This window comes from Dermochelys coriacea, chromosome 8 (genome assembly GCF_009764565.3).
Source record: "Dermochelys coriacea isolate rDerCor1 chromosome 8, rDerCor1.pri.v4, whole genome shotgun sequence".
Lineage (NCBI taxonomy): Eukaryota > Metazoa > Chordata > Testudines > Dermochelyidae > Dermochelys > Dermochelys coriacea.
Genome location: NC_050075.1, coordinates 8,982,495 through 9,006,450, shown reverse-complemented (window position 1 = coordinate 9,006,450; position 23,956 = coordinate 8,982,495). Strand labels below are relative to the sequence as shown.

Here is a 23,956-nt window from a genome sequence, read left to right as displayed (position 1 = left end):
AATCCGCTGCGGGCAGCCCGCAGCCCATGCCCGGCCCCCGCAACACTCACCTCCCGGAAGAGCTGCTCCATGTGGGGCTGCAGCAGGGCGAGCAGCGGTCCGGGGCTCAGGGGGGCTCCCGGTGCCCAGCCGGGGCTACCCCGCTCCTCCAGCGCCGCCACCCTGCCCTGCAGCTCGCACGTCTTGGCGCTCAGCAGCAGGCAGGCGGCCAGCGAGGTGAGCGAGAGGAGCAGGCAGAGGGCTGCGGAGCCGCCGCCCCCCGCGCACCGGGTGCCGGCTGGGGGCAGCCCGGCGGCAGCCGCCGCCGCCGCTCGCAGCCTCCCGTCGCCCGGGCTCATGGTCCCGCAGCGGAGAGAGCGGGTCTGCGGCGGCCCCGATCCGCCCTCGGGCTGCAGCGAGCGGCTCCTGCCCGGGGCGCAGCAGCAGCAGCAAGAGGCGACGGGTGCGGGAGAAGTGGGGCGGGAAGCGGCGGAGGAGCCGCTTTTCTCCTTCAGTGTGTCTTAAACTGGGGGTGGGGTGGGGGGGGGATCCTCTGTAATCCCCCGGGGGGGGGGGGAAGAGAAGGGAGCTCAGGAATGATCCCACCCCCTCCCCGCGCTCCCAGCGCACGCGGGGGCTATGCAAATAGCCCCGGCCAGAAAAGGAGATGGGCGCCTCCTCCGTGCCCCAGGGGTGGAGCAGGCTGGCGGGACAGACAGACGGGCGGGGGCACAGACACGCCGCCGCCGCCGCTCGTGCTCGTGCGCGCGCGGGGAGGGGGGACCCCGTCGCACCCGCCCCCGGACTTCCCACAGCGGGGTCCCGGGCCGGGCCTAGCCCAGGCCCCCCGAGGAAGGGGCGAGCCCCGCTGCCTGAGGAGCGATGGAAGACGAGCGACCCCCTGGTCAAACCCAGCCACGCCCTTGGATATTCCTCACCTGTGGGGTGGGCGCACCCCCGAAGCTTGGGGGGTTCCCAGCTAACTCCCCCCGCGGGGGGGGGGCGGCGTTGGGATACCCGGGGGCTCTCCCTGGGCTTGGCTTCGCAGGTGGAGGTGGTCTCCCCTCACCCACCTTGGGCTGGGGTCTCTGGTCAGCAGCCGTTGCCCTCTCTCCTCCGCACCGGATTGCCCCCACCGGAGGCGGGCGCGCGCGCGGGGGGGGAGCGGGAGCCGGCTGCTGGCCGCGCCTCCTTGGGGTCAGCATCCCCTACCTGGAGACTCCCGCCACAGGGCAATTTCATCGCCCGGCCATTCAAGGGGCTGACAAAAAGCCGCTGCCCCAGGGGTGGCCTTCAGTGCGTTGGGGATGCGCTTTGCGCTGGGCTCCAGCCAGGCCGTTGCATAGTAAGAGCTGGTATCCGATCCGCTGCCCCAGCTCCAGCTCCAGCTCCAGGTAGTGACATTTGTCCCTGCGTAGGCTAACACACTGGGGCACCCGATCTAACGCCAGCCTTTTCACAGGGCGACGCGCCACGCAACGGCAGACAAGGGGCAATCCAACTTTACCTTGCCTCGCACCCGTTGTATCCCCCAGTCCTCGACAAGAGTTAAATACAGCATGGGAGAGGAGAAAAGCTAAAATGTGTAAGGCAAAACAGGACCCTGAACTGAGGCGTTCTGTTGTGTCTCATCAGAGAAGTGGGGCTCTTGGACGCGGGTACCTCTAACCCTTCAGCTCTGTTCAGGAAAGCTTCCTCAACCAAGTTTGCACTAGATTTTAGTTTAAGCTCTTACTTCTGCGTTGCACTGTCGCTGTTTTGCCCGTAGAGTGTAGCGGCCTCCAGCGGCAGAAGATTGGCTAGACCAATCATACTGAATTTCCCTGGTTACTTCAAGGAAAAGATTGAAAAGAGACGTCAGGCATTCTTATCATGCGGCTTGAGTGACAAGGTATCTATAAGAAAAGACTCGTGTTATCTTCTTCTCGCTATCTTTCTTGCTGAGCGATATCTACAAGATGAAATATTTGCCTTCTACAAAAGTTAAAGTTTAGATTGTAAACAACAACAAAGACTGCCTGCCAAAAACCATGCACTTTTGTGGTGGCACTAAAGTAATAATGCTGATGCCATGCACGTGTAATAGCTTAATCAGGTTAAAGTGCCTCATCTTGTTTGCAAATGTTTGTTTGCAGGAAACTGGTATTGGACAAGGTCATTAAATAAACTCATATTATGATTATCAAAAACACTTTCTGCAGTGTGTTTATACCAAATTGGCCCCCTTTTATTATTTGCATTGTAATGTATCATGCAGACTATTAATTTAGGAGCATCATAGTCCCCTAACCTAAAAAAAGTAATGCTCAGATGATTTTATGTTTTCCTAGCCTCTCATACACATGCTATAAAATAGAATTTGTAATTCCTCTTTGGGGAACAGAGTCTGCCAGCCTTACTCACAGTGAGTTAGTCCCATAGACCCAAGTAAGGGTGGCAGAATGTGCATTTCTAAGAGATGTCGGTATAATTTTAGGGATAAAGTTTTGTAGGAGCAACTGCATGAGTGGGGAAAGAAAAGAGAAGGCAGAAACTATGAATGAAGCCCTGGCCTCTGTTATGATATACACAAATCAACTCCTAACCCACCACAAAGGAACAGGTATACATTTAAATAATACTTTCCTCTTCTCTAAGCCAACTCATCCCACTTGTTCATTCTGTTGCCATGGAAATTAATATAATTTGCTGATAAGCACCAGAGCAGAGAATTTTTTGGAATTCCAACAACTGAAAAACAGATGCTAGGAGGGAAACCCCCAAGTAAATTGTTTTGAGCAAGCCTGCACTTTGCTGAACTTTCTTTTAATCTCTAGGGGGGTGGGATCCACCAAGGGATTTAAGGATCACAACACTGATATCATGGCACCTAACTTTTAGGCATCTAGAATATCAGAGGAACAACACTGTGATCCACAAAGCTGAGTTAGGTGCCTAGGTTCCCTATACAGTGAATGGGGAAAAACTAGATGACTGCAAATGCAATCTGCCTAAACTAGCCCCTGGGAGATGCCCACAGGCTGGGGAATGTTAGGCTTCAACTCTTTCTCCTAATTAGTCGCTTAAATGTAAGCTCCAGGGAGGCATTGGAACCAACTGCCTGCAGTCAGGTGGCTTAGGTGCCTAAGCACTTTTTGAGAGAATGAGGCTTAGTTGATGGTGTGAAAAATGGAATTGCAATGTTGGCATAAGCAGTTTCATGCACAGAGGAGCAGTGCAGTAAAGTACATAGGCTTGTGAAAGTGGTTTATAAATGACTCAGCAAGCAGGACAACTTTGAGAAAATACAGGCTAGATCACCATGGAGAACAACAATAATGTTTGAATGCTAAGGAGGCATCAATGGCTTCTTGCACTTCTGTACCATCACCATTATGGCATGGACTGTTCTCCCACTTCTTTCCAGATAAGCCTTTTCTTACTGGCTTGCTGTGAATCTTCGTTCTTTCTCTGGGTTAGACCAGGGTTTCAACCTTTTGGGATGGCAGACATGCCTTGCTCCATATCTATGATGACTATGCGGCTTTCTCTTGCACCTGGTGCTTCCATGTCAACCTTGATATGGATCCTTCCTCTTTCATTTCCTTCAGTTCCTTTCCCTTCTTGTCTATTTTTTTCCAATATAGATTTTGCTTTATGTTTGTTCCTATTTTTCTCTCCATCTCAGTTCCCTCAGTTTTCTCCTTTCCTCTGAACTTTCTTCCAGTTCACTCCCCATTTATCTCTTCTTCCTATTCTTAATTCCCTTTCCATCTTTCCTAACCCTTATTTTCTCCATCCTCTTTTCCAGTTTGCTTCCCCCCACCCACGCCTTAACCTTAGGGCTTCCATGTTGTTTCTACCACTATTCACCAGAGGGGCTGCATTCTGGAAGGAAAGGGAAGCTATTAGTGGCTGCACAGGGAAACAAAACTGCACAGGTACATCAGTACTAGAAAAAAGGGTGGGTTTATTGCCGCATTAGCCAACATGCAATAAAATTCTAGTGCAGACAGGGCAGTTCTAGCTTACATATAGGCTAGCAGGTTGAGATGAACACATAGGGGGAGCCTACAAACTGCCTTGTCCACACTCACATTTTAAGATGTTAGCTAACAATGGTTAAACCTCCCTCCCTCCCTCCCCAACCCCCTTGATTTTTTCCAAGATAATACCACTGTGGGAAGTCAAGGAAGAAAGGAAGACAAGTTGGACAGACATCTTAAAAGAGGCTTCTGGTCCCCAGCTGCATCCACAGCTCCATAGTACTTCTACAACGTGTGGAACCTCTTGCACTCAGCCAGGAAAGGTCTGATTCCACACTTACAGCACCAGCATCACCATTTGGGACCCCCAGCACAGCTGCTATATGTATCTTGATTTTACTTTTTGTGTGTGTTAAAGTTGAAAAAAATTATTGCATTTCCATCTCAGAGTACATAAGCTAGTGCTTGTGGCTGTGCTGTTTCCTTTTCAAATCTAGGAGCTTATGTAGCATCTTTTAGTAGCTGTGTTATTGAAGGCTACAATACTCACTTTTGAGCTAAGCAGGATAGAGCAGAGAGAGAGATCTTCTCCCTCTCTAATTTCTACACTGTTGTAGGCCTGATACAACTGTGGAGGTTGATGGGATAACTGTAACAAGGAATTTATTTAGATTAAGTAGTCATTGGATGGACTTGTGGCACCTTAAGAGACTAACAAATTTATTAGAAAGCTTATGCTCTAATAAATTTGTTAGTCTCTAAGGTGCCACAAGTACTCCTTTTCTTTGTGCGAATACAGACTAACACGGCTGCTACTCTGAAACCTGTCATTGGATGGACTGTTACCTAGGCAGAAGCCCAACAGCTGCCTCTGATTTGCCAATGTGAGCCTACTTTCTCCCACTGCCTCAGGGAGCACTGAGGTAAATAAATTTCAGAGGAGGACCGATAAATTAAGAACAAAGGGAAATTACCCATTTGGAAGAGGCCTGTCTTTCACAGCAGTAGGTGTTGCAGATAAAGAGTGCATCACCTCTTTCTCCTTCTATTGGGTCAGCTAGGCAAGGTGGAAAAAAAAAGTACTAGAGAGGTGGAGCTTGCAAGGGAATGGAGGAGGAAGACTATATTAAAGGGGTGCGTGTCATGAAAGAATCATGCATGGTGAGTTGGTATGAATGGGCTGTGAAAGATCTTCTTCCCCAGCACAATTCTACTGTTTCAAAAGAGTGGTAAGGAGAGCAGATGAGACAGAACCAGACCCCTATCCAAAACCAGTTTAATGGAATGTGACCACTAATCTGAATCTTATTCTGATTTATAGATCACTTAAAGGAACAGACTTGAGCCTGGTGTTGAGGCTCTAATCAGCCTTCTGAAAAGCTGAACCCTTTTTGTTTTTTTGCTTTTAAGAAAGACGGGGTTGAACAACATTTCAGCTGTAAAGAATTCTAAATGGTGCATACAGCACCTCCACACATGTACCTTTCCTGTTTTAACTTGGCTTTATTTAATTTTCATACCTTGCTGCAGTGCAGTCCTACATAATATGTAGTAAAGACCTGGATAAATAGATCTTGCACATCGCCAAACCCAGACTCTTATAGGAACCACCAGATGAATGATGTTCCAGAAGTACAGACCCTCCCACCCGACAAGCCAATCATGCTGTGCCAAGTGATTTAAGTAGCACTGAGTAATACAACAAAACCATGAAGCAGGTGCTGCAGCTAGGAGATGGGCTGGCAATCAGTGCCAATTTTTTCTTGAAAATATGTCTGAAAAGGACTTGGTTTCCACACTAAGCAATTATGACTAAGAATCCATCTTCTCTTCCCCCCTCCTTTGCACTGTTGAAAAGGCCTGCCAATCTTACATTTATTAGCAAGAGTTACGAATTTGAGGCTAAAGCAGAGCTATTAGTTCTTAAGTAAATACAGACCTATTCCATGAGAATATTTAAATCATGAAGATTTAATACTCAGGGAGATCATGTAAGTGTCTGATCCATTAATGAGGATGATTTTGCTACAACTAGGACAGAAAAGTCATATTGCAATTCATAGAAAAAGGCATGACTTCTTTTACATCCATATTCCTGCTGTATTTATCCACAGCTGGCCAACTTAAAATTATTTAACAGAATTACAAATTTGTAAAGAGTCCCTCTTCTGGTAGTCAGAAGTTTAGTGATGCAGATTCCCTCACCCTGAAATTCATGGGTAGGCAATACTTCCTCTCCCCTCTTTCATTAGGAGTAAAGGGACAGGTTTTATGTTTGGGGAGTCACGAGCAGGGGAGTCCCACAAAAACACCACCATGAGGCACTTTACTAAGGAAATAATTGGTGTTCAGAGATTCAAACAAAGTGAAAACGTCAGTGATACTCTTAGCAGACTCATCTTAACCAAGGAGTACTTGCCAGTATGGGCACCAGGGCCAACAGAAGTTTCCAGGAATTCACACTAGTCAAGATTATATTTATGCACATGTGCATCATGCCAAACATTTGGTTAAAAAATGACCCATGCAAATGTACACTCCCTCTCTCTTTAGATTTGCAATTGTGTCATTAACTGTAGTTCAGAAGATTACTGCTGAGTAGGTATAAATAGCCAGGTTACAGTAAGACATACTGAATTTGAAAAACAAAAAACAATTAAGGGCTTTTAAAAATAAACTGCATGTAAAATATTTCAATATTTAAAAGGATACTAGTTTATAATGTTACATGTCTCCATACAGAAATGTATGGGCACATACCTAACGTTAGGTATATATGCAACATTTTTTCAAGCATCATTTAAACTTTAATGCTTAAACACATGGACTCGTGTTTCAGACTAAAGAAAAACGTGGTATTTGTTAGACCTCTCTATGAAAGAGTATAAGTATGCCAACAAGTTTAAAAAATTGCAACCTGTTTCAAAATAGTTGTTACTTTTAATTTTTACATTTTGGTATCATGATTAAGACCATAACTGACCAACAAGATAAACATGGCAGTGATACAAAACATATGGACATACTTAAACTTAACTGTACAAAATAAATTAAAGTTTACAAAAATCTCTGCTCTGTTGACTGACACAGTCTATGTAGTCTCCTCGGAGAAATATATAAGATCTCTGAATTATTTATTTTTTAATAAGTCAAAGAAAGGATGCTGCAAGGCTTCATCAAGAGTAATTCTTTTGGCTGGATCATATTCCAACATTCTGCGAACAAGGTCAAATAGATTCTGATGATCTGAGTCATGACAATGCATTAATTCCTGAAAGAAAGAAAGACTCATTTACATAGATCCTTCACAAATATGAATCCAGCTGAGAAAGAAATTAAAGGCTTTGGGGTGTTTATTTATTTATTTATTTTTACCTTTAATGGTTTACAGCGTCTCCTAACATATCGACCTGCAGAACTATGTTCATCCCAGTCCAATTGATCATGCTGAAAATAGCATTTTCTGCATAGAAAGAGTTTTATTAAGCAATATTTTCTAAGTTTGATCTTGGAAATATCTACATCTTTCTAAGTAATTATGAAACAGCATAAAAATGATGTATACTTATCCTTCTATATTCATATCCTTCTATACCTGGATTCAAAAACAGCTTTATTTTCCAGCTAACATACATGCATGAGAAAACCTTATCTATTGCTATAGCAGAATACTGACAACACAGGTTAATTACTCTGTTTTCTTTGGCATTCAAACCACTAAAACAAACATTTAAACTATATTTACACGACTGACAAGTTAGAGAGCCAAAAGCTTCAAAGAGAGAATGACTTGTCCTCAGCTTAGACTGGTACCTGTAAAGGAGAGGATGTCAGCCTTAATTATTTTTATAACTTTTATTAGTCTTGTATCATAATTTTGGTCTCTTACATTTAATCTTTCTAGTTTTTGAAAAAAAGTTGTCAAAGTGAAATTCTTAGTACAACTGGATATTCTCAAAGTCTTCAGAGACTACTCCAAAAACACCTAAAAACTACTGGGTTCAAATAAATGCTTGACAAATGCACTTGTTGACAGCAAGTAGTATGATGTATTTTTGGGGAGGGGTAGGGGAGGACTCAGGAGTCTTATCCAGTTTCTGCCGAATGAAAGCATCCATTCCGAAAAATAACTTTTGAAACTTATTTGTAAAAGTAACCAACAAGCAAGCAATTAATGTAACTAACAGTGCTATCTTCCTGAATCTACAGAGAGACAGCCTTAAAGAAGAAAAGAGTGAGCTGTCTAGAGCTTAAATCCAGGCACAAGCTGTAGCCCAACCATCCAAGCCTGTCTTCTGGAGGTGCCTGTTGTGTTGTGGGGAAGAAATCCTTCCTTCCCAGATCAGACCAGACCACTCCACAATATTGAAATTACTCCATGTCTATTTCTTTAGTCTCACAAATGGAGTAACTTTTGTGCTATTTGCTCTCACTCCACCCCTCACTCCCAACATGTTTGGAACAGATTGGCACAGCAGAAAATCCACTAGCTTCTCACCAGCTCCATCCCCCAAACCTCACTGTGCACAGAGATGCAGGGATTTTATAAAGAACTAGGCTCTGAAGTCCACCCAATGCACCCCACATCCTAGACCCACTACACAGCAGACCCACACCAGTTTCTCACCAGTTACAACAGTGTCCTCAGACCCAGATGACTTGCCCCAGTAGAATTATGAACAGACATCTTTCATCTCAAAGACTTAACTGTGAAGTCCCTTTCTCTAAATCCATCCATCTTTATTTGTATTCTTAACACTGCTATGTGTTGGAAATTTTTGGAATGCTACAGCTATCACCCTCCCATTCCTGCTACCCAAATTTTGCATGCACTTTAAACACTGTTGGAAAGTACATACATCTTCTGACTGGTGAGTTACTGATGGACTTAGGAATTGGTCTTATGGATAATCACTTGCACAATTTAGATTTTCAGGGGCTGTTTTTTGATGCTCTAGAATTCCTCAGCCCAAATTATAGCCCTTTAAACAAACATCTTGCTGCTTAAGCACAATTTATATCACTTCTCTGGCTCTAGGACTTTCTCCCTGCTGAATTTCAAAGTACTGCAGCAAACAACAGAAACATTACATTTTCTCTAAAAAAGTCACAAGAATCAAAAGTGTCTCACAACCTAAATATAGGGGTTGCTATTAGCTCCCTCTATACCATATTTACCTTGATTTCTTAATCATGTGAGTTGGTAGAGGTCCTAACATTCTCTCCATCATTGCCAAGTGTTCTTTACTATCATGTGTCTGTAGGGAAAAAAAAAAAGTCATTACAATTTATACACTATTTCTTCCCTTCCACTTAAGTATACTTAATCTACACATTAAATGTCATCCATTGCTTTAATCACAGAATCATTACACATCACTTAAAAAAAAATCAGTTATGCAGTGCTATAAAAAGAAAAGGAATACTTGTGGCACCTTAGAAACTAACAAATTTATTTGAGCGTAAACTTTCGTGAGCTACAGCTCACTTCATCGGATGCAGTGCTGTACGTATACACTGTGCTTTCCAGACAGAGTAAAGTGTTCCCTGAACAAAGGTTTATAATCTAAATAAGATTATACATACACATTTAATTATTCAAGTCTTGTCAGTTTCTTTATATTCTAGACTGTGTTTAGGAAATTAATATGTACCCACTTTAGCAGCAAAATTTTTTTTTTAAAGATATTGTAGACAAAAGAATTTTCTGAGTAGATCTATATTATAAGAATTTGAATTTAGAGCGACTTTCATCTGAGGAGCTTAAGTTCCTTTGAACATTAAGCTTAAATACCTGTTCTTATTAGAAGCATTTTACTGATGTATAGTCTGAGAGACAGATAGAATGAGTGATGTGTCTGAGATCACTCACTAAGTCAGAGACAGAGTTTTGACTAGAACCTAGAGGTACTGACTCCATCCATGCTCTAACCCATTAAGACATGTAACTACCACATCAAAGATTCTTGAAAGCATAGGAAGCCTTTCAATATCATATCTCCTCCTCCTCTACATAATTGCCCCTATACTCTCCTGATCATATACAGTATAAGACCACCACAAAGTATATGGACTTGTGGCATATCTAGCAATTCACCATGTTCATCGGCATTAATTTTCTGAAACTTTAACATCAACCAAAAGTCTACTGGAACCTAGTTCTATCTACTTAATTCCTCCCTGTAAATCACCATATCTACAAATAAATTATGTAACCTTTGGTGTTTTGCTTAAGTTATAAAAGCTAAGAGGATTTTAAAAAAGAATAACTACTTTATATTTTGTAAGACATTGCATGTAACATCATGTTATCTTTATATAAATGTATCGCTATTTACACTTTCTATTATAATACTTAAATTTGCAAGTATATTTTATGCCTCTTATATTTACATTCTTTTAAGTAGATTGTATTAGAAAATCAAGTCAAGAGCCCATAATAAAATGGTACATAACTGCTTAACATACATACCTGAAATACCGTAAGACCAAGGTAATATTCAATTAGAATGCAACCTATACTCCAAACATCACAGGGCTGTGACCACCCCAGCGCTACAAAGGACAAACAAAAATTCCAAAGCATGTTTAATTTTTAGCTTAGGCTGAAACTGTATAAGTCACCAAACAACCTCCACCTATTGTTTGCCTAATTCCTAACCCATTTGTCCTTACAATTTTTCTCTCCTTGAAATCATTTTGACAGTACAGAAAACAGAATTTGGCTTGAAAAAAAATGAGAACTGTCAGTGTTTTTAATGTGCAGCATTGTTGTAGTCATGCTGGTCCCAGGATAGTAAAGAGACAAGTTGGGTGAGGTAATATCTTTTATTGGACAACTTCTGTGGGCAAGAGAAACAAGCTGTGAAGCCATATAGAGCTCTTCTTCAAGTCTGGGAAATGTACTCCATGGGTATGTCTACACTGCAACTAAATACCTGTGGGCTAGCCTACGTCAGGTGACTCAGGCTTGCAGGGCTTGGGCTGCAGGCCTATAAAACTGAGGTGTGGATGTACGGACTTGGGCTGGAGCCCAAGCTCTGGGACCATACCCCACCACGGGGGCCCAGAGCTCAAGCTCCAGCCTGAGCCCGAACATCTATACTACAATTTTACAGCATCATAGCCTGAACCAGCTGACACGAGCCTTTAATTACAGTGTAGTCATACTCAGAGTATCACAGCCAAATATAAGGCAGAGCACATGGTTTAGCACAAGTAGTTAACATATATTTCAAGGGGGCGTTCAAAGTGAAATGGCCTGTTAACATCTTTCTGGTCATAGGTGGGGAAAGGAATCGTTAAGAATAAGAAAGCGGCTTTTTGGTGAGCTATTAATAGGGTAAGCCATCATTACCTACTAAATTGTAATCGCAGAAAGGACCATATATTAAATAATTAGGATTGTCAACAACTAGTTAGAGCAGTTTATGGAAAATTATGAAGCTCTGGAGTGAATAGTAGTAAAGAAACAAAGTCCAATAAATGAGAAGGTCTGAAAGTCTCTACTGACCTAAAATAACTTCAGGAGCTCTGTAATGTCTTGTAGACACTAAAGTGCTGTGATGTTCATTATCAAAAGTTGCGCTTCCAAAATCTACAACTTTGATGTCTGTATTTTTTAGTGTGCGTTCATCCCGCTTCTGTAACAATCAAAATGCACATTTGTTACATTTTCTTAATAGACATGCTTATTTAAAGCTCTAGGTTCATACACACAATTTTAAAATACCTATAGGTTTCCAGTTGATCTAATGACATGATAAACTTCCAGCCCAGCCCTATAAAACAACACTTCCTCCCTACATTCACTCCCATTCAGTCCAACTCTAAAAAAACAAAACAAAAAATCCCACAATAGACAAAGCAAAAGGAACAAGCTTTGCAACTTGTCCTGAAACTTGTCAGAGCAAATATGGGCTCTGTTCAGGGTGGATTTGATTTAAATCATGATTTAAATTATTAGTCAGGAAGACTCGATTTAATCATGGTTTTCTACATAGAAGTGCATTCTTGTTGGTTGTTATAACCTTAATACATATTCTTCACAACAACTCAGAGATAGATATAAAGTTTCATTTTTAGAAGGTACACACTATCCATTTTTAAATAGTGATTTATTTTGAAAACTTCAGATTAGTTTTACAGCTATATCAGAAAATGAATGAATGATTGGTTATTTCATTTACCAAAGGTAACTGAAGCAGATATTTATGAAGTCATTGGGAGCTGAACTATCTCCAATTCAACAGATTAATCATTAATATTTGGAGGATTTTCTTGCCACGCTGTATTAGGAGGAGATCATCATCAGACAGACATTTAAATTGTTTTATTTAGCTAAAACAACAATGTTAAGTATTCTGGATTTTTTCTTCAACATCAAACATATAATATTTCAACAAAACAAGCATATGTCCGTCACTTCTCACATTTATCTCCAGACTTCTTCTCCTTGTCCAGATCTATTCCGCCCCCAACAATCTTCTATTCATTGAACTTTTTGAAATTTTGCACTTTTAGAGAGAGGTAAGGGATTGACTCTCTGTACACAAATTTGCAGAGGGACAATAGGGTTGAGGTCTGTTATTTCTCACCTCTATATATTTATTTAAAAACAATTTTGCTGTTAACAAGCATGTTACCTCTGGAGACACAAATCCACAGTTTGAGAACTGCAAAACTAAGCATCTCTGATGGTATCTTCTAGACTGAGCACTGAGTCCCATTGGGTATATAGAAAGATTAACCTAAATAATCTATTCAGAAGATACATAAAATTGGGTCCCTAATCCATGAACTATTGGAACTCATTTACAAAACTTTTTCTTAAACATTTTCTTAAACATTACATGAATATATTGTCTCATACTATAGAATTAGAATTTACAATCCCTATTCCATGATGAGATATCTTTGACCTATAATGTATCTTAATTAAAACTATCTTTCAGTGGATTTTTTTTTTTTATAGAATGCTTTTTGAGGAAAAGAACCTGTTTGATTAAAAAAAAATCATTGATTTTTAATCCATCCTGGTTCTGTTGCTTAGTGCATGTGCACATATGCACTAATGAAAATTCCAAAAATCAACATCCACTGCTGAAAATTCTGTGCCTCTGCTGAGCATATCTTAATATTTTATGCTAGAATGTCCCTATTACACTCAACCAACCAATGAGACATAAGGCATAAAGTGGTTTCTAAAGAATGCATGACCCAAACCACAAAGAGTTTTAGATCAACAACTTGAGATGAACTCTAACTTAACTGGAAGCCAGTGCAATCTTTGAATCACAGACATTATGCTTTCTGGGCGAAGCTCTCCTGACGAAGTGGGCAGCCACATTCTGTACCAGCATCTCCAGGTATAGTGCATAACAGCAAGTCAATCTGGATATGACGCAAGGCATGGATCGCTATGGCAAAATCTACATCCAAAATACAATTACAAAACCTTCTTGCTAAAATGCTCATTCAAAAAGAAGGATCAACAGAACAGGTTTCAGAGTAGCAGCCGTGTTAGTCTGTATTCGCAAAAAGAAAAGGAGTACTTGTGGCACCTTACAGACTAACAAATTTATTTGAGCATAAGCTTTCGTGAGCTACAGCTCACTTCACCGGATGCATTTCTGCATAACAGAACACTGTTATTGTTACCTTACATGGCAAAGCTATTAGGATAAACTGCTTGTCTGCCTAACGCTACGCTCTGGGTCTCTCTCAGAAAAGAATGGAAAGCAACCCTCTCCATCCCTGGTCAGGTCCCACTGGCATACCACCGCCTGACAGACCCAGAAAAATACAGCATGGATACTTGTCCTTGTCAACTACCAGAACATTGACCAACACCACCAAACTGTTCTCCATACCATAACCAAATTGATAGAGGTCAAGTAAATCTGAGGCATCATCACTACTGTCTCTACAACCTTCTAAAAAGGTTCCCTGAAAATGGGAGAGTAGATGCAGGACAAAACTGGCACAATTCTCAACATCGAGAGAGTTTCTTGAGCAAGGACCTAACACCATATCTCCATGCTGGACTTTTGCAGCCAGGAAAAACATAAGTTGAACACTCAGTTCTTAGATCAAAAGTTCTCTGTGAACCCCCAGAACCTCAATAAGCAACACTGGCCATGTGTGAACTATCAGATGATATTCTGCTACTTTATAAAGATCGTTTGGTTGAAATCAGACCAATCTTGCCAGTTAAGAGGAAAGACAGCACATCTCAGTGAACATATGGAAGCTAGGAAAGACAACCTTATTTATTACTATAACTTTTACACATGGCAAGTTAATTTTTAAAAGACCAAAGTAAAAGGCAGTGGTAAGGACAGTCCAATGGGAATTGGAATAAAAGATGTAAATTTACCATTTTAGAGTTGTACTTTACTACATAGTCAGACTCCACAAACAAAATATTTTCAGGCTTCAGATCTGTATGAGTCAACTTATTATGATGCAAAACTACAAGAGAAGGAGAAAATGGAATTCAATATCACACACACACACAATATTATATATTTCCTAACATTTTTTTAGACAGCATGCAGACATTAATGAAAACTTTTAAGTTTACTTACAATTTACAGACTGGCAAATCTGATATGCCATCTGTCTAATGTCATTAATATGAAACGGCAAAAAGCTGTTTTCTTTAATAAAGTCATAGGTACTAAGTCCCAGCAGCTCAAACACAATGCAAACATGACCATGATGATCAAACCATTCCAGCATCTGGACACAGCGGCTTTAAAAAAAGAAAAGGAAGTTAAGTGAATACTCAACTCATATGTAGCTCATTTTGAAAATCCTTAACTCTTTGGCTTATATTCCATGTTTATACTTACAACATGCTGCTGGGATCCATGGTGTTTAAATACTCCAATACCTGTATTTCTGAACGGGCTGCCTCACGGTATCTACTAACATTTTTCACAATTTTAACTGCTACATGCATTCCTCTCCTTTGAAATAAAGATTAACTGTATTAGTTCTCAAACAAACATGCAAAATTCTAATACACCCTGACCACCTGGGACACTGGAAGATTGTGGGCAACAGAGAACTGCAGATATGTTTTTGAGCATTTAATTTTAGCACTTGAAGGCAGGACAAGCGTTATATGGTTTTTAACAGGAGCTCTGGTTAATCAACAGGAAGCTAGGTTTTACACTAGCCTCCATTTCCAGATAGCTTCAAGATTTCACCTCAAGCAGAACATGTTACAGTAGTCTAGTCTCAATAAATTTGTTAGTCTCTAAGGTGCCACAAGTACTCCTTTTCTTTTCACAGTTTCTCTGTTCCCAAATGTTGTAAGTGCTGTGTGTGTCTTTTGCATAGCAACAGGATAGAGAAAAAGGTTAAAGATAGTAAAATATAATTGAAGAACCACACAAAAATTGATGGGCAAACTCAGCAGCAGGTGCAATAGTAACTGAAACTACATTTATTTTTAAAGTGTGACTAGACTTTAGGTTTGTGATGTCCCTTCAATACTGATAAGACCAAAGACTCTTTCTCAGAATATATGACGTTACATTTTATCTGAATCTGCATTTTGTGTCAAAGCAATATAACATTTGGACTGTCATTTCGGATCCCAACCAAGGGGTTTGGTTGAGACAGTGCCCTTAAGAAGATAACTAACATACTTACATATTGTGATCAATGCATTCCACTACTTTTCCAAATGCCCCTTCCCCTAACATGGCAATAATTTCATCTAAAAAGAACAAAAACAAGTCAGAACGATTACTGACCTACTCAACCAATGATGAATGCTATTAATGTAAGATTTTATAATGTGCCATTATAAAAGCATAATTAAACTTAAATCTCAGCATTTGAATATGTTACGTTATTGGACAAGTGTCATGGAAACAATTAGCTAACAACTATCTCTTGTTCTAATCTCAAGCTTCAGTTACTACTTTGAACTTTTGAATAATAGTATTTAAATTATACAGAAAACATATGCAAACGAACAAAAAAGCACAAAAGAACAAAACAAAGAACAATGAAGATTTCTTTAGCCCCCCCCCCGACATACTATTCTAAACAGAGTTTCTGCTGAAAAGCTTTTTTAAAACAAGTGTTGAAAAATGTTCTATACATCTTGCTCTTAGTACGTCTCCACTTTCACAGACCAGGTGACCCTCCTCATCATCCTCTACACTCCTGGATCCTTTCCTTCGGTGACTCTTCTGGAAACGGCACCAAGATCGTCCAGCCAATCAATATATCACAGTGAATTCAGGGCAGAATACGCAATTCATTCAGCAGGGAGATAGTCAGGCATTCAGTTACGCACCAGGGCACGAACAGTTGGCAGGAGCAATTTCAAATTCAGTCCCCAGAAATTCACAGAGCACAGTTTATGTTACAGAAGAAAAACATGGCAAGGAACAGATTTTCAGATAAATACTTCAAGTGATAAAGCAACAGAAAACAAAACACAATTGTCTCTCAAACACTGGTTTAACTGAAGACTAAAAGATTAAGACTTCAATGTCATTATTTAGTAAAAGCTTGCTATTAAACAGGAAAAAATAATTTTTATTGTATAGTATAGATATGGTCTTTTAACCAGGGGAGAATTCCTTGACTGACCAGTAAAGGTTTTAAAACAATGGTTCTAGAAATTAATTTTATCAAGCAATATGACTTTTTTCATATTCAGAGAAACAAGAGAAAAATTTACTCAAATAGCCCTTGAACTGCAGTGTATAATCTAAACACATATCTTTCTGCTTCTACTGAAGAGTGGGGAAGTATGAATAACTAGAATCATAAAACTTAGAACTGAAGATATTCAAATGGGCACAGTAAAAAAATTCAGATAGCATGCTTATCCAATCTTCAATAAAACATTGAACAGCCATCAGTCGGACACATGAATGATCAAAATTATACGAGGAGCAAGATATGGAAGTGAAGTGTCTCTCTTTTAACACATTACAGGCATCAGTTACATGTCATGTTTATCCATTAAATTTAAATACAAGGGTACATTTCAATTCTTTTTAGTACTGGAAATCAGCAGAGTCTCAAACTGGCTGTAAAACAGCTGTTTGGCCACACTGTGACAGTTGCATTGTGAAGCGGGAAAGGTGCCTGCATTTGTTTCCAGAACAGAATTTAGAGGATGGCAGTAACCTAACTATTGGCCAAAGGATCTTTCCAATGGAACCAAGTCTTGGATAAAACAGTACTAATGATAAAATTTTTCCTAGTACTATCTGTTTACTATGTACCAAAATTTTCATCTAATAAGTATATATACACACACACTTTATATATGCACAGGAAGAGATTCAGCTATGACCCTTTATATATAAAATATATCTATCCAAGGTACTTGTGGCTTAGGTATTGAAGTTTTAATCACTAATCTATTAATAATAAAGTTAAAAATTACTCATACCGAATGTGAATGGTGACTGGAGCAATGATGTCTCTTATGCTTTCTTTTATGACTACTTTTCCTGCTCCGACCAGAGGATTTGCTATAGTAGTGATGGTGACTCTTTTCATAGTCTCTGTGATAATGCCTGTGGTCATATACTTCACAGAAGTCATTTCTGTATTCCTCAACATATCTCCGGTCGTGATGATCTCTCTCATTTATGGATCTATCATCCAAATAATGACCGAAAATACATTTAAAGTGAATTTTCTCCACTTTAAAAATACTTATGTTGCGACAAGAAAAATTACTTGAGTTGCTAATGCTTAACTGAACACTTATGGCATTTTTATTTACAGCACGAATTCTGCTTTACACCATCTCCCCCTCTAACAAACATCTAGAGAGATTTTCAGGCTAATTTATATGAGGAAGCTGGTTAAGTCATCTGTCTAACATATATTACCTTACTTTGGAACTGGGTAAGCAGAATAACCTGTACAAGTAACAAGAAATCCAGATCCAAATAGGAAATATTTGTCTCAACAGCTGGCATAACTCCACTCCAACAACTCAAAATGTCTCTTTAAAACATACAAAAATCAAGATAAAGTGCAAACCCACCCTTTCTTTCGTATACACCAATGATCCGCTTCCATGTCCTTAAAACACACAAGCATAAAAGACACAAACTTAAAACCAATTTGCCACCCTGAAAAATCTAAAAGGGAGCTCCTGTTATTAGTACTCTGCATTAACACACTAAGAACCAGAGAGATTTTTGGGTTTAAAACTCTCCCCTCAGAAAGCAGGGGCCATGAAAACTGCAGAGCAAGGAAAAGAGCACCTCATGTTGCTGCACATCCACTCCTACCATTTTAGAAGCAAACTGATGAGCTCTTTAAAATGTGGTCTTCCGCTCTCAAAAAGGAAGGACACAGAACACTATATCCCCTCTTAAAGGAAAAAAAAAAAAAAAGAGAGAGAAAAGCAAGACACCTGAACAATGAATGAAAGCAATCTAACCCATACTTACCCTCTTATGAAGTGTTCTAAGAGAGCAAACCTTGACCTCCTTCCCCATCCTCATACACATGAGAAACATTTTATTTGAAATTTAATACTACATATTGTATTTCTATATAAATCCTTGCTATGTAGGTATTCACAGAAACAGATTACATGTTAATATTTTGTATCAGAGAATCACAATAAAATAATTTAGATCATTGTATCAGTAAAACAAATGCTTTCTTAAATCTGGAAAATAATGAGCCAAATCCTAAAGAAATTACCAGTCTTGTCTGCTCAAAACATTTTTTTGGTTTAATTTAAATGAATGTTATTTACAATTAGAGATATCAGTATTGGAAATCCAAAAAGTCTTTTACCTGTCTGAAACTTCAAGATGATGTGATTTATAGGGTTTGCTTTCTTGTACACTGCTGTGGGACCTCTTTTTGCGTTTATGCGGAGCACTATGCTTCCCTTGATCCCAGCTTTTTCTATCATCCCACTCAAAGCAATGACTTCGTTTTGAATGCCGCATCTGTCATGGAAACATTTAAAGGGAAGGGTTATATTTTAGGATACGCTGAAATGATATAGTCTACTAATCCAGATTCAACAGGCTGGTTCATACAGAAATCACAGTTTACCGCCGCTCGTTGGGGGTGGCTTAATTATACCAATGGGAGAGCTCTCTTCTGCTGGCACAGAGCAGCTACATAGGGAGACCTTACAGCAGTGCAGCTGTAAGATCCATAGTGCAGATATAGCCTAAGAGTTGTATATAGTTAGGACTCTGTGTTGTCAAGATACAAAAATGGTTACAGATTAAGTCCTCATCCTACACTGAGGGCTCGTCTTCACGTATAGCACTGCAGCTGTGCTACTATATTGCTTTAGTGAAGGTGCTACTACGCAGATGGGAGAGCTTCTCCTGTTGGAAGTTAATTCACCTCTCTGTGAGGTGGTAGCTATGTTGACAGGAAAAGCTCTCCCATCGACACAGCACTGTCTACAGGGGGGTTAGGTTGGTATAACTATGTGGCTCAGAGGTGTGCATTCTTCACACCCCTGGGCCACAGTTATACCAATATAGGTCTGTAGTATAGACCTGGCCTGAGATTTTCTAGAGTAGACTTCTGCTCAGACAGAGAGCCCCCACTGATTTTAGAAACTCCACACAGGTGCAGGGGTCTTACAATAGTGAACCTCTATGCAAACTTGGAGCAAAGTGCTTACATACCAAAGTTGGCAGAAACATTTTTAAAAAGCTGACCTATTTCCATTCAACTATATATCGCTCAGGATCTGAAAATTATTCTCTCTTTCTCTGCAGATGGAATCCTGCAAAACTCCCAGGGTAGAATTTTTATCCTTGAAGTGATCAAGATATCCGCCACTCTCTAGACAAAATTTCCTGATATACGTCAGCAACAGCTTTCCCCTTCCAACATAAATTAGCTCCATTAAACAAATTCCATTATTTTGTACCCCTTCAAATCCCTCCCCCGGCTAGCTTGCCTCTTTTTATCCTGTTACACATTATTCAGCTGCCCTCTACCTCCCTCCCAACTGTACTCCGAACTACATGCTATGAAATATACAACTTAATATATCTTACCGTTATTAGAGAAAATTTTTAAAAGACATTTTGGAATATTAGTTCACTTCAAAAACTCAAAGAATGTTTTTCATCACTATGCAAATTAAGGAAAATCTATGGAACACAAACCACTATGGACTTTTAAAATGTGTTATTTACAAAATTACAGGTAGCATCAAACTGTTAAGGGAATACTGAGTAAAACAGAGGTGTGCTGCTAGTTGTGACACAAAGGAATTCTACATTATATAGCGGGGGGGGGGGCACCTTGCTTGAAGGATGTTTGATTAAGCATAACAATTTCAAGTTAATTTAGTGTCTAGTCTTTTTATTGAAGACAGGATTTGGATGAATGAAGATTTAAAAACCTATCATTCACATCAAAGTAACCCACAAGGACAAGTCTGCTATTCCGTTGGGGTTTAAACTTCCAGAGAGAAAAGAGTCAGTGACAAAACAGAAAAAAAATGTCTTTGTTTTGTTGGATTTTATTTTGGTGTATTAGAATCTAGAGAGAATAATTCTTGGAAGGCAGCATAAAATTCAAGTGTTCATTGCTTTTTCAAGACAGAAAGAATACTTTCCTAAACGTAAAATAAGGAAAGAAGTGGTAAAGGCTGGAAAAAACAGGTTATCCTAAAACACTCAGGGTTGAGAAAGTGTGGAAGAAGTGAGTAAATGTTTCCACAAATAACTTACTTGTTTTATATAAATGCTTTGTATTTTATTTTTTATTTTTCCTGACTTCTTTAGACTTGGATGTGTACATAAATCTTTTTTTAACCCTAAACTTGTTATATTTAATTACAAGGAAAAATAAAACAGGGATAAGTTGTCTAACTTATCTTCCCTCAGTATCTTACATGTTATGTTTACACTGACATTTGTCTTAAGTGACGACTTAAGTGACTGAAAAAAATAATTTACTTAATAAATGCAGTCTTCAAATAAAGATGAAACAAAACTGCCCAGATTTATCCCTCATGCCTCCATAAAAGCCAACAGCAATACACCTCCTTCCCTCCAGGTTTCTTATGCAATATAAGTCATTGGCCAGTAGAGGCTCACAGGAGCCCTGTAGGTGGAGATGCTAGTTTCAGGCCTCACATCCATATCAGTATGCCTTGTGGAGAGGAGGAAAAGAAAACCAACTCCTCACTTGAAAAAATAAAGTGAAAGAATCAATTTTTCACTGTTCCTGGCTCCAATTCACTAATACAAGGAAAGTGAGAGAACCCTTAAGTCAGTCCTTTTGAGGAGAGCGAGGAATGGACAAGAATGAGAACAGGCAATGGTATGGTGATCAGGAAAAGACTGTGAGATAACGTACATTTTCTTAAAAATATTTATTCATACAGAACTGAAGTTTATAGAAGTCATTTTTATTTTCAAACTTTATGCCATAAAGTAGTGTATGCTTGTAACTGTTGTTTTTTGTGCTGTATATTAACATGGGTACTCAAAAGTAAACAGTCTTCAAACATTTTTTCCAATAAAATCCACATTATAACAAAGTTTATACAATTAGCTCTTTATATGTTATTTTATATGTAACTAATATATAAACCAGTGACTGTATATGTATTAATTCAGAATACAAGTTTTAAGATATTGCACAGATTTATTTCACCAGTCTTATTGTAACACGGAGCCAGATTTTAGAATTATCTACAGAATCACATTCTGAACCCACTGCCTAGGTAAATATGCAGCACTGCAATACTATAATCCATACCAACCACAGTTCTTAAACTCCATTAGCACAGAACTATGCTGGCGTTTTTCAAGTTGGCTGCTCTGCCAGAAAGTAGGGCAGGAGCAGATACAGAGTTTCTGCTGTCAAGTATTCTATGTAGTGACTGCTGAGACAGGCACATGGCCTTACTGACAAGCAGAAAAAAAAATTAGGGAATAGCTATACAATCATGAAATCAAAGTCCATTTGTACATCAAAAGGGGTCTTCTGAATACATATTTTAAAATGTGGAACAAACATATACATACACACACATATATAGCGTGCTAGTAACTCATACAGTATATTAAGACAAATTCTAAAATTGAAGTATAAAACTAGAATCATCATACTTGAATAAGATTGCAATGAGAAGGCAAGTGAATGACCACTCATTCCAGAAACTGATCACTGACAATTATATCAGCAATTCTGACTTGTCTCTCCACACCTGGAAGCATTTCTTAACTCTGAAGTTTATACAAAGAATATTACGAAGTAATAGCATCAGAATGTTGTTAATTTGATCAAATTCGCTTTTTTTGACTTCTGACAATGGTAAGAAATACTTCCTACCAATTTTCTTTCAAACAGATTTAAAATAAATTCACTTCTATCATCAGTTTTTAAAAGAAGAGAAAGCACAGTGTCACGAGAGGATGAATCAAAAGGTATAAAAATTATGGACTAGATCCCGCAAACGTGGTTAACTTTACTACTGTGAGTAGTCCCAGTGAAATCAATGAAGTTACTCAGGGTACTAAAGTTAAGCACATGCATAAGCATTTGCAGAATCAGAGCCTACCTGACTACATTTTCAGGGAGAAGCCATTCCTCCATATACACCTCCACTCCTCACCTTTTGCCTCCATGCCCTACTCCAAAACCATTCCTCTTTATAGCCACGCCTCTTAATTGAGGACATCAATTTTTCTCTTTTTGGGATGAGGAATTTCCCTCTTCCCTTCATTCAGCTGCAAATTAATGAGGATTCCAGTTTGCATCATCACATCCTAACCAATTCAGGCTTGCAAGAGTGAGGCAGCTGTTAGGCCCGGAGTGCACCAGAAAATTAAGTCAGCCTAACTACTTCATTCAGAGGAGTGAAAAATCCACATCCATGAGTTGTGTAGTTAAACTGACCTAAATCCCCATGCAGACAGCGCTAAATCAACAGAAGAACTTGCTACTGCCTCTTAGGGAAGTGGATTACCTACAGCCAAGAAAAGACCCTCCCATTGGCTCAGGCAGCATCTACGCTAAAGCACTGCAATGGTTCAGCTGTGCCCCTGAACCATATCGAGTGTACACAAATTAAACGCAAAAAGGGACCCAGAGAGTGCCAACTGTGCAAGGAAAAGGAAGATCCAATTCCCCTAAACTGCCTGTATCCCAGGTTCATCACAGGCCATCCTCCTCCCCATGAGCTACCATGGGAGCCAAGGAGCACCGTGATGCTCCTGCGAAGGGCCCCTGGATGGGAGAGCTGTGGGGGCCGATGGCCCAGCATGGGTAGGGAAGGCTCCTCTACTGACGCCTGCTTCCTTTGCCAACCGTGATCTACAGTCAGGGTCCAAGGCCCAAGTCTCCCCGGCATTTCCGCGGTGAGGTGCGAGTGTCCGGGCGGTTTTACCAGCAGGGTTCTCACCCGGGGGGTTGTCTGCAAACTGGGCAGGTGCCAGGGCCACTCCTGTGAGGGCCCAACGAAGCCAGTCCAGAAATGAATCACCCCCACGAGCCCTCCCCGGCCCTTCACCCCCAAAATTACCCCCCTCAGAATCTTTCCCTCCCTCACACCCAGCCACCCAAAATCCCCCTCAGGCCCTTTCCCGCTTCAATTACCCACCCCTCGGGCAGCGCCTTACCCGTACTCCGACCCCTACCGAAGCCCCGCGCCTCAGCGCCCTAGTGACCGGCTTCGAGCTCAGCCGGCTCGAGCCCACCACGACGTCGGCCTCCCCCGGCCCCTGACGAGGAATTGGGATGCGGGAGAGGCCACCGTCGTCACTTACGGCAGGCGAGGAGCTGAGCGAAACCCGTCTCCGCCCTCCACACACACACACACACACACACACAAACAAAATGGCGGCCGCCCCCAGCACTAGATGCCTGCCGTTCGCTTCCCTCCCGCCCCCGTGCGGGATGGCGTCACACGCACTCAGCGAGGGACGGGATAAGAAAGGAACAACGAGACTCCACCTCTTAGCGGGAGCGGCGGCAGGGAAGCAGTGAGGCTCCGAGACTCTGCCCCC

At 40.6% G+C, this 23,956-nt stretch overlaps 2 protein-coding genes across 8 annotated transcripts in view; both read right to left on the bottom strand.

Annotated features, from left to right (window-relative positions):
• Nucleotides 1–863, bottom strand: part of COL23A1 (collagen type XXIII alpha 1 chain) — a 349,789-nt gene extending 348,926 nt beyond the window's left edge. Inside the window, exon 1 of one of the 3 annotated variants that reach the window (XM_043491161.1) lies at nucleotides 51–863. In XM_043491161.1, coding sequence (XP_043347096.1) covers nucleotides 51–338 — 288 coding nt within the window. In that variant the 5' untranslated portion in view covers nucleotides 339–863. The remainder of the gene's footprint in view (nucleotides 1–50) is intronic. The other 2 variants (XM_043491162.1, XM_043491163.1) reach the window with 2 other exon arrangements.
• Nucleotides 864–6,004: 5,141 nt separating this feature from the next.
• On the bottom strand, nucleotides 6,005–23,744 carry CLK4 (CDC like kinase 4). Of its 5 annotated transcripts, none has more exons than XM_043491166.1 (13): nucleotides 23,717–23,744; nucleotides 18,750–18,907; nucleotides 17,377–17,602; nucleotides 16,066–16,156; nucleotides 15,609–15,675; nucleotides 14,801–14,917; nucleotides 14,534–14,700; nucleotides 14,323–14,417; nucleotides 11,458–11,587; nucleotides 10,417–10,499; nucleotides 9,123–9,202; nucleotides 7,320–7,407; nucleotides 6,005–7,215 (listed from the first exon to the last, which is right to left on the bottom strand). In XM_043491166.1, the coding sequence occupies exons 2-13, from the start codon at nucleotides 18,905–18,907 to the stop codon at nucleotides 7,075–7,077; spliced, it is 1,443 nt and encodes a 480-aa protein (XP_043347101.1). In that variant the 5' UTR covers nucleotides 23,717–23,744; the 3' UTR covers nucleotides 6,005–7,074. The 5 variants fall into 5 exon arrangements, with proteins under 5 accessions (XP_043347101.1, XP_043347103.1, XP_043347099.1 ...); XM_043491168.1 differs by lacking the exon at nucleotides 23,717–23,744 and adding an exon at nucleotides 20,669–20,718 and having other exon boundaries at nucleotides 17,377–17,603; nucleotides 18,751–18,907; XM_043491164.1 differs by lacking the exons at nucleotides 6,005–7,215; nucleotides 7,320–7,407 and adding an exon at nucleotides 7,421–7,757 and having other exon boundaries at nucleotides 17,377–17,584.
• Between the last annotated feature and the right edge of the window lie 212 nt (nucleotides 23,745–23,956).

Excerpts from the sequence above, each read along its gene's own strand:
- CLK4 (XM_043491164.1), bottom strand. The coding sequence starts at position 18,907 with ATGCGGCATTCAAAACGAAGTCATTGCTTTGAGTGGGATGATAGAAAA. Across the intron at positions 11,588-14,322 it reads TAAAGTACAACTCTAAAATG|AAGCGGGATGAACGCACACT; the intron begins GTAAATTTACAT and ends TGATTGTTACAG. Across the intron at positions 9,203-10,416 it reads TTGGTCTTACGGTATTTCAG|ACACATGATAGTAAAGAACA; the intron begins GTATGTATGTTA and ends TTTTCCCTACAG.